This window comes from Necator americanus, chromosome IV (genome assembly GCF_031761385.1).
Source record: "Necator americanus strain Aroian chromosome IV, whole genome shotgun sequence".
NCBI lineage: Eukaryota > Metazoa > Nematoda > Chromadorea > Rhabditida > Ancylostomatidae > Necator > Necator americanus.
In genome coordinates this window covers 32233088-32243522 of record NC_087374.1, presented here as the reverse complement: position 1 = coordinate 32243522, position 10435 = coordinate 32233088, and the positions used below count along the sequence as shown (strand labels likewise).

The window sequence follows — 10435 nt, the reverse complement described above, 5'->3', positions numbered from 1 at the left end:
CTTCATTCACCTCTTTTCACATCACTTTGGAGATGATTTGCATCGCTATGTGAACGAAGGGATTTTATTCAACAATTTGAATATGAGTTTTAGTAAAGCTACATACTCATCCGTCTCAGATTTATTAGCATCCCCTTTTTGCCCTATTCTTGTCCCTTAAATTATTTTCTTCATGTCTCTTCCTCTTTTCTCGGTTTGTGAAGACTAAACAGCAGCCATTCAACTGATGAAAATGTATAGACTTTTCATTTTCGGCTGTGAAACATTCTTCTATGTAAATAACATTAGCATTCGTTTCGTTTTATAGTCGACTTCGTCTCTTCTGTTTCAGTGCTTAATGGCAGCTCAACTATCACGGCAGCGTGCAAGCACTCGAGAGCAAGAAGCAGCAGATACTGTTTTTGAGGAGGTCACTAATGAACAACAAGATGAACAGTCATCATTTATGCTTATTGAAAAACTTGAGGTACCCAAAAAAAAGAGGTTTTCAAATCATTTTAAAATGGCAAAAGCAATCTTTCCACTTAGCAAGCTGGAATCAGTTCTGGAGATATCAAGCGACTGAAGGAAGCCGGATTTAACACTGTTGAGCGAATAGCTCATGCAATGCGAAGCGAAATTGCTTCCGTGAAAGGAATTAGTGAACAGAAAGCGGATAAATTGCTGGTGATGCTTGTTTTTCTCTCTAGGGTTATTTTTTGCTCACGATTTAGGGAGATTTCATGTTCTTTTTTTATTTTTAGCAGGAAGCAATGAAATTAGTGCCAATGGGTTTCACTACTGCCTATGAGGTCCACGAACGACGTAGCGAGCTGATACAAATCCGTACTGGGTCCCCTACATTGGATAGACTTATTGGTGGTGGAGTCGAGACTGGGCATATTACTGAGGTCAGCAGATGCTGCTTTTCAGTTTTTAAGAGTTTTTTTTTTTACGTTGACTGATGCTACCACTCCTGGTTTTTTTTTACAGATATTTGGTGAATATCGCACTGGAAAAAGCCAAATTTGCCATAGTTTGGCAGTTATTTGTCAGCTGCCCATATCTATGGGAGGAGCAGAAGGTGAATTTCTGTCTTCTCAACTTGCTAGAGTACTGGTATATCAATAACAGTTGGTATTCACAGAAAACTTTTAGGCTTTCATTTATTTATTCAGCTGTGTTAGCCGTTTTGCCTTTCCAGGAAAATGTATGTGGATCGACACGGAAGGGACTTTTCGACCGGAGCGGTTGGTTCCAATTGCAGAGCGGTGAGCTAATTTTTCCTAAATCCTTTTTTTACAAGGCTAGAAGGGATGTGTAGATATTTTCAGATGGTTGTGGCGAATATTCTTTAAAATTATCTTAGTGCTGTATTGTTCTCTTCATCATGCAAAAAGTTGTTCAGTATTAAGTCGACTATTTGACGCTGTCTCAAGCCAACTATTTGCAGATTCAATATGGATAGTAAACACGTGTTAGAAAATATTGCTGTGGCTAGATGCTATAATTCCGATCATCAGATTGCGTTGTTGACAACCGCGGGTTTGTACTGTCTATTTGATTTTGTTTTATTTCATGAAGGTCCATTGTACAGTGCTTTGACATTTTAAATACTACCAATTACCGATGAAGGATCGCGCGTTAGAGAGAATAGTCACATCGGGTTTTTTTTTATGAGAGTGTTTGGTATTTTCATGTAAACACAATGTCTACAACATCGTAATGTCGGTGCATCTGAGAGGATATAGACATTTGTTGACAGAGTTTTGATCTTCTCCGCAGAACTGTGCATGAGTTCAATGAAATAGACCAGAAGAAATTTAAAACTACTAATTCTTATATCTCGTACGCTTATGCAGGTGTTGAGTTAGCCGAAAGGTCCTTGATTTGACTTGCCAATGATTTGTTACAAGAATATTCGATTTTGGTGAAGTTTGCCGCTTTTTTTGTTTCAAATACCCACTTTGACATTATCGCTGGAGTTATTTTTTCCATATTTCTCGTTCAAAGATAGGTAAAAAGGGACCACCCGGAGAAGTTTTTACTGTGGAATAAATCTGACCTCGTTTGGGACATAGTAAGTGCTTTCTTAATGGAGCCGAAGTGATTTTGATACTGCGGATCGTGTTAACTTTCTTACGAATTTCGGTTATGTGGAATCTAGTGCTAATTTTGCTCTTTCTTACTCGAAAACCACCGATGTCTTGAAGGTGGCAGAAATTTCTTACTTGGATTTTCACAACAGCGGAAAAGAGACGATGCTCAGCTATGAAACGTCCGGAGATTTCAATAGCGTATCTTAAGAAAAGTGCAGCCGCTGCTTTAATTGATGGATCACTTAACCGTTAAAGCTTCGTCATCCCTTAAGAGAATTTGACAATCAATGGCAACCAGGCCATAGATAGTTCATGATGCGATAGTCGGAGCCGGTGCTCTGACCCCCTTCACTTTTGAACGGTTGGCGAAAGGACCCCCTTCACTTGGGCTGCACCCCATGGGCTAAACCCCCTTCACTTGAGGGCTTCCCCCTATCGCACCCATGAACCATACAGTGTATCTTCTTGATTTTTTCTTTCAGTTAAAGGCATCACCCCACGAATCTGAGGTGGTACGGATTTCAGGGGAGTATTCGTATACGGGATAGTAGATTATGGAGAGGGGGAGAGGGTGATTCCGTCCATTTCTTCCCAATTCCCGTAAAAAACGGCCCTGAAGATGCGGCGCGTGCACAAGGCAGGCGCGCTACAGTCCGAACTCAGAAAAAAAAGAACGAGAAAAAGGAAAGAAAGAGAAAGAGAAAAATTAGAAAATAGTGGGCCAGAACGCCCGAAGCGGTTTTTTTTACGGCAATTAGGAAGAAATGGACGGAATCACACCCCTCTGCATAGTCTACTATCCCGTATACGAATACTCCACCTGAAATCCGTACCACCTCAGATTCGTGGAGTGATGCGTTTAATTCACTTTTAATTAATGTTCTTTTGTGGACTTTTTGCATCTTGCAAGAATGAATATTGAGATCATCCTTCACGGTGTCAGAACTGAAGTCAAGCTGTCTGAAAACTGTCTGCAAGCGGCTGTACTTAGTGAGGAGAATGGCCTCAGTTTCTTTCGATATAAAGCTGCGGAATCAATTACCACTACCACTTCACCACCTTAGGCGCTACTTTAAGTGCTATGGAGATTCGCTTTTTCATAATATGACAAGCCTTACTTTGGACTTTAATTGCTGAAGAATCATTTCGGGGAGATCATTTCATTTTTTTTAAAGCTTATTAAAGCGTTTTAATGCATAGAAGAAGTAGAGCGATACTTTAACTGAACTCATATTTCAATTAGGGAATTCGAGACACCACCCAATTCTAGAAATAAAATTGTAGTTATTAACAAACGGAGCGTTGTTCTTTCGAACTCGTTCATGAATTTAGAATAATAGAATGTAGAGAAATTTGCAAACTATAGTCGGGTCAAAACGACATGAATCACGAGTGTAGTTGCGGTGCATTATGTACGCGCTCGAAACGGCGCGATGGAGGCAGCAGTTGGAACCGAGGTGGGACCGTCGCAAAATGCAATGATGTATGGTGCCAGCAGGTGTCACCACGTTACTAGCCGTTACGTTCCACCGAAGCTTATCGAGAGAAACTGCTTACCCAATTGCGTACGCGGCTTCATGTCGTTTTGACCCAATTATATGGTATACTAGCTGTATAGAAGCTAGAATGCGGAAATGAAAACTCCGAATTGCAAAAATCAAAGCTTATGTAACAAAAAAAGGTGTGTGTTTATACCTATCATTCCGACTTATAATTTTGAGTTTTCAATTTACCGGTATCTTCCTCCTTTATGAATTAGTGAATATATGTGATTTGCGCTTTGTTGCGTTATCATGACAGGATATGTTTTGGGGCGATGACTGAAGAAGCAACAGATCTCAAGCCGTGGAGCTCTGGTATTTTTAATAAGAAGAAAACGAAACCTTTTGTGAGTAGTTATCTCAGAAGAGGTTTCGTCCTGCAGGATACTTTTCAGGGTTGGGGCCAGTGACGATTCTCGCAGGGAATGGTCTGAAACTGTTGGAGAGAATATGCCAAATTTCTTGGCAGACTCTATTCTATGAAAGTGCACCATCACTTGTCATTTTAATCACTTCGTCAGAGATAAGAAACGCACAATTCCAGAACCGTCGTAGCTGTTCTATTTGCTTTGAGAAAAAGAAATGGAGAAAACGAATAATAAAAGTTCTATACTATGATTCCTGTATGCTACATTTTCTATGATGATTTCCGGTTCTAATTTCAATTTCTATTTGCAGCAGCAATGATGGCGGAAAGTCGGTACGCCCTTTTGATTGTGGACAGTGCAACTGGATTGTTTAGGTAATGTTGTTCGGAGACTCTATCAAAAATAGTAAGTGTCAAAATTTGCAACAGTTGTTTAGAACTGACTACTCTGGAAGAGGTGAGCTGGCCGCGCGACAAATGGCTTTGTCTAAGTGAGAGAAACTTTTTACTTGTCCCTTGGGGTTTTTTGAGTTCGATTTAACCTTTAGGATGATGCGATTACTCATCAAGCTTGCAGACGAGTTCGGTGTTGCAGTCGTAATAACGAATCAGGTGATTGTTAGATTATTCATTGGGATCACTGCAATGAACCCTTTCTTTCTCATCTGCTTTCTAAAGATATGTCTGACTCTGAAATAGATACTGTATCTATACAACGTCAGCTTCTTTGCATTTTCGTGCCAAAACTTTTTTTCAGGTCGTTGCTCAAGTCGATGGAGGTTCGATGTTCCAGGTGGACGCTAAGAAACCAATAGGTGGAAACATTATTGCCCATATGAGCACTACACGGTCAGTAGACCTTATTTCACTGTTTAAGTTCTATCTTGGTTGTTTCTAGTACTTTGAGTTTTTCTAATGTAGTCCAGTTAAATTATTCTGGAAGATTAAGAGTGATCAATATTGAAGACAGCATATCACGAAACTTTCAATGTTGAAGTCTCTGTGTTCAAATATAGAGTTCGGGGTGTAGATTACGAGTTTGAGTTTGTTTTCACTGAATTACCGTTAATAGTCTTGAAAAACGTGGGAACTGAGAACTCTCCAGTGTACCTCATAGGAAATAATGCGGTCCCCTGTCCGTTTTTCAGAGCGATTGGGGGCAGAGTCGTCAATTTTGTCTCACGGTGCCTTTATAGGTGCTTCTCAAATGTTATGACGTTAGCAGACCTTCTTCCTACATTCGTTGCTTGTGATTTCGTTGACTAATGCGACGTGTTGTGTTTCTTTAGATTGGGATTACGCAAAGGCCGAGGTGAGACAAGAATCTGTAAAGTGCATCAGAGTCCAAGCTTACCGGAAGCAGAAGCAACGTTTGCCATTACTCCTGGTGGAATAGACGATGCTCCTGAATAGTATGATTCAGTTGTATAGATTAATTAATTTTACCAAAGTGTTAGGTATTATATCCAATGAAGATTGCTTAGTCGTTAATTTACTAATTAGTTGATCCTTTTGTATCTTCCACTCAGCCGTTTGTCAAATGACTGCCTTCTGTATTACCGGTCAGCCATCTTTCATTTATACTGTCGTTCACAGTTGTCTTCATCCTTCACAGTACTTCATTTTTCCTCTTATGTCTTAGTTATTTCTCCAGTTGTATGAATGTCTTGTTACTAATAGTCTGTGAAGATTCCCTCACTTTTTCTTCTACTTCTAGTTATTTTATTCCATTCTTATCGTATTGTATGGTTAGTTTTGACGAATTTTTGGAGTTTAATGCTGTGATTTTGAGTTGGATTCTGTGAACGATTTGTATTTTTTTTTTTTTTTTTTTTTTTATTTTTTTTTTTTTTTTTTTTTTTTTTTTTTCTTTTAAAGGGGGGGGGGGGGGGGGGGGAAAAAAGGATTAATTGGTTATTTTGTGTATTTTTTTTTTTTTTTTTTTTTTTTTTTTTTTTTTATTTTTTTTTTTTTTTTTAAGAGTGATCCTGTAATGATACTTTGTAAAATACATGATTGACTTGTAAGTTTTGAACTGCTCTTCATAATCCTCCTTGGAATGAAATTGGTAACCAGAAACAGTTCCTTTTTTGTACTTCCCGACGAAGGTACCCAGAAAATAGGCTGCTTAAGCAAGTAAATTTTTTAGGTTTTCTAGGACCGTTTTGTAGAGAATAATTCCCCGCGTGATTTTGAAAGTTTTCGCGAAGTCAGCTCTAAGTCACTTGAATCGAAGTTTTCGTCAGAAGAAGTTCTTTTGTCTGATACTCCCGAATTATCACCTATCTCCTGTTTTTCGATTTTTCCTTTTCAATGCGGTGGAAATCATTTGCTGATGTCAATGATCCGGGCTGAAGTGCTGGGTAGAAACTCGCCGCCGCTCAACCCGTTTTGCGGGAGATCATGATTTCCCGCTTGTCGAGATCTGCATCGATCCTTGGTGGTAGTTTGTGAAGAGTTTTTCTTCCATTACATTAATGTACTAGTTTATGGTACTTTCATGAGATTTTTGAATTCTTTCTACTCATTATGTGGTTACTTGTTAGTTTACGAGAATGTGTATTTGTAGCTCCTTTTATTGGTGTGCGATATTCAGCCCGATTATTACTGCCGATTTGGGGCGCGTATCTCATCCTCTGTCATCTTTCCTGTATCATATTGTATGCATTGTTGTATTACTCATTCAAAACTCTCATCAGTTTTGCGCACATCTGTTTTGTTGCATAATCAGCGTCTTATTAGCCGCCTTCCGCTCAGCGACAACTGGTCACCGGATCAGATGTTGCATATTCGTTTGGGCTTTTGTTCTATTCGGCAGCTGTTCACGTTTATAAGAATTTGAATAATTTTTTTATTTGTTTTTACTTTTTCTTGGAAAAAAAGCTGTAAGATTTTCTATTTTTATGAACGCACACTCTTTACAACTTCTTCTTCTTCCTGATCTAAATGATTGATTTTGGTTTTTACTATTGTTGGTTCGAAATCAAACTCTTGAATTAATTATCAGTCATTTGAAGAAATCATTTTGTTTTGATTTGTCAAGGGATAAGTGATGCCAGTGAGGCGGTAGGACTGTCAGTACTGTAAATGGAGGATTATTCGTAGCTGACATTTCTAAAGGGAACTAGTTACCATGCATGACATTTTTAAAGAGACGGTGAAGACCTTGAAAGCTCACCAACAATTTTTGTGGATTTGCATAGTCATCTAGTAGTGCTCCAAGAACGTAAAACAAAGGCGACTTATTAGTCGGATTGGAAAGTGGTTTTCGAATATCGGAAGCGTCTTGTGAAAGCAAAAGCGGCGCAGAATTTAGTTCTCGTTCAGTTCTTCGCAGTTAAAAACGGACTGTGATAAGATATTTCACCAAATCTCTGTAAATCAAAATGTTAATCCTTTGTCAAAACGTTCTGCCCTCTTGGCTTACGCAATCCTATGTGGGTCATGAAAACAGCTGTTCATGTGAATGACCCACACAATGATCGTACGTCGTGCAAATGTAGGACATTTATTAATGTTAGATATTGTTCGTTATAAATCTACTATCTTCGTTATAAATCGCCTCTGAATAATTTGTTCTACCTTCTTTCTAATAATTCAAATCATAGTTTTCTCGACAGCTACTGTTTTATTTCGTTGTTTGTTTTGTTTTAAAATTGAAAATTCTGAGAGTGGAATTCATGGGATTTATTCCAAGCCACTAACCAGCCATGTGATTTATTTTCCAAGGGATTTTTTCTAGAAGAATTAAATGAAGGTTCAATTTAGGGCAATCGTATTGTAGGATGGTGAATCTCAGTGCAGTTGCGTAGGCACCGTGATGGTGCGTTGCGGGTGGAGCCGCTACGCTCCTCTGCGTCAACGCAATTGCGCAGAGCTTCAGGTCATCTTGGCCAGACTATAGTTAGGGATTTGCGAAAGTTTCAGTTGCATATTTTTGTAGTGTAGATCATGACATCGTTGTTTACGCAACTGGTAAACGACTTATTTCACTGACTGTCTTACGGTTGGGTCAAAACGGCATGAAGCTTGGTGCAGTTGCGTGAAAGGATGTGCCCAAAGCGGGTGAAGCGCAGCCGTTTATGCAACTGCACTAAGCTTTGTGTCGTTTCAATCCGACTACATTAAGTTCGCTGTTGATTTGCGCATTTTCCCCATCTGGTATTCCATATGTGTCGTCACCGTGACAGCATTGCTGCAGATAACTGCCGAATTATAGCCATGTCCTCCACTCGCATGCCTTCTTGCCCAAGTCCGATGAGAGGGAAGATCACATGTATCCTTGGGCCGATGTTCAGCGGAAAAACGTGAGTTAAATTGTCGCAATATATGATTATTTTTTGTCTGCTTCAAAGAAGTTCGATATATTTTGTCGATAAAGGTGTATGAAAATCTTGCCACTTTCGTTGTTTAGGACAGAATTGCTACGCATGCATGATCGTCAAATGATCGCACGAAAAAAGTGCGTTCTTGTGAAGTACGCGGGAGATACTAGGTACGATCCAGAGTTGATAGCCACACATACGAAGTAAGTGATTTAATTGTTAAAATTGGTGTAATCAAACAATTATCGAAAAAAAAACTTATCATTTTATGAGAGCAGTTTTAAACTCTCTATTCTGTAGATGACTCGTAAATCTTTATCCGTTACTCATATTTGCTCCGAATTTCTTATAGTTGTTGTTGTTGTTGTTGAGAGTAGAGTGCCTTTTAGCGGTGCGTCTCCCTCGTTTTGCCATTCACCATCTGCGGAATAAACCTTTTCAGATTAAAGTTATTTGAATTTTAATTAATATAAAATATGCTAGTTTAAAATTTACTTCTCTATCTAGCCTCATAAGTCTTCGTAGATTGAAATACTCTTTTCCAAATGATCTTTGAAGCCGTATCGTTCTTTGAAGTGTTCTGTAGGGTAACTGGGCAAGGAATCACTGTTAAAGCTCATAAACTTGCCGATGTTGAAGAACAAATTTTCGACCCCACTGTCCAGGTGGTTTCGATCGATGAAGGCCAGTTCGTGAGTCTTTTATGTTTTTTTGACTCGGTGTGGATTTCGGTATTCCTTAGTTCCCTCTTTTTGTCCCTTATATGATCTTGAACTCAAAAATGTACCTATTTACTTATAACGTACAATGTGAAACAAAAATGTCCTCATCTTTAAACATTACTGGAAAATATGTCATATATTGTTGACATGATAATTATTATGATTTATGCTATTTTGTGACATTCTGTGTTTTTATAGTTCAGCGATTGTGCGGAAACGTGCGATCAGCTGGCGTGCATGGGTAAAGTCGTCTACGTAGCGGTGCTGAACGGCACTTTTGAAAGGAAGGTAACAACCTTTTTTCCGGTGTGTTTCCTGGTCATAATCTGCACAGAATAATAAAAACCCTCGCTCTTATCGCTCCCATATTCTGCAAAACTAAACTCTTCAATTGGGAACAAATCACAAAACAATCCACAAAGTTTCTACAATTTCAGCCGTTTCCTCAAGTTTCACAGTTGCTTCCCTATGCGGACGAAATCAAGCAAGTGGTGGCGGTTTGTGTCGGCTGCGGATCAGATGCTAGCTATTCATTTCGCAATACATTGGATAAAAAGGTAGTCGCCGGAAAACATCACTTCATTTAGTTCTTTTCTCAACATTTAAATTATCCCATTCTTTCCTGTCTCATTTCTGAGCGGTTTTTAGAGAACAAATCTTTGTTTAGTGAAATTATATATATATGCTTTAAAAAACTAAAAAAAAAACTGTTTCATCCTAACAATTTCTCAAAAAAAATTCGTTAAAGACATCACCCCACGAATCTGAGGTGGTACGGATTTCAGGTGGGGTATTCGTATACTGGATCGCAGACTATGGAGAAAAAGGTAACACTGTCCATTTCTTCCTAATTGCCGTAAAAAACGGCCCGGAAGGTACGGCTTCGGACGTTCTGGCGCACTATTTTCTACAAGGAGTTCGACTGGAGCGCGCCAGCCTTGTGCACGCGCCGTATCTTCCGTGCCGTTTTTTTACGGTAGTTAGAAGAAAATGAAAATCACCCGCCTCTCCATAACCTACTATGCCGTATACGAATACTCCACGTGAAATCCGTACCCCCTCAGATTCGTGGAGTGATGCCTTTAACCTGGCTCAGAATGCTTTAGATTAAGGGGAATTTGCTACGAGAACTTGCTGCAAAAATATTTTTTTTTGTGTTTACCTCTTCTATCTTTACAGGTAGAAGTAATAGGAGGTCAAGACACATACCGTGCTCTTTGTCGTGCATGTTACTTGGATGAGTCTTGTCGACGCGAATCAGTTTTTGAGAGCACGGATAATGAAAACTGCATTGCGGATCGTCAGTCTGCTAAGGAGGATGGGCTGATGTCGTCAGATTCTCGGCGTAAAGTGTTTAGAGTGCATAGAGAGTAATATTGATATCGTGAGATCAGTGATTTGA

At 39.2% G+C, this 10435-nt stretch overlaps 2 protein-coding genes across 2 annotated transcripts; both read left to right on the top strand.

Annotated features, from left to right (window-relative positions):
- Window positions 1-337: 337 nt before the first annotated feature.
- Window positions 338-5399, top strand: RB195_003455 (uncharacterized protein; the record flags this gene model as incomplete). Its single annotated transcript, XM_064201108.1, has 11 exons — window positions 338-466; window positions 529-666; window positions 744-890; window positions 973-1063; window positions 1184-1250; window positions 1433-1524; window positions 4298-4361; window positions 4424-4477; window positions 4535-4598; window positions 4744-4835; window positions 5276-5399. The coding sequence occupies 11 exons, from the start codon at window positions 338-340 to the stop codon at window positions 5397-5399; spliced, it is 1062 nt and encodes a 353-aa protein (XP_064056989.1).
- Window positions 5400-8156: 2757 nt separating this feature from the next.
- On the top strand, window positions 8157-10407 carry RB195_003454 (uncharacterized protein; the record flags this gene model as incomplete). The annotated part of the gene is made up of 6 exons (XM_013447802.2): window positions 8157-8293; window positions 8401-8514; window positions 8898-9003; window positions 9232-9321; window positions 9471-9590; window positions 10213-10407. The coding sequence occupies 6 exons, from the start codon at window positions 8157-8159 to the stop codon at window positions 10405-10407; spliced, it is 762 nt and encodes a 253-aa protein (XP_013303256.2).
- Window positions 10408-10435: the final 28 nt, after the last annotated feature.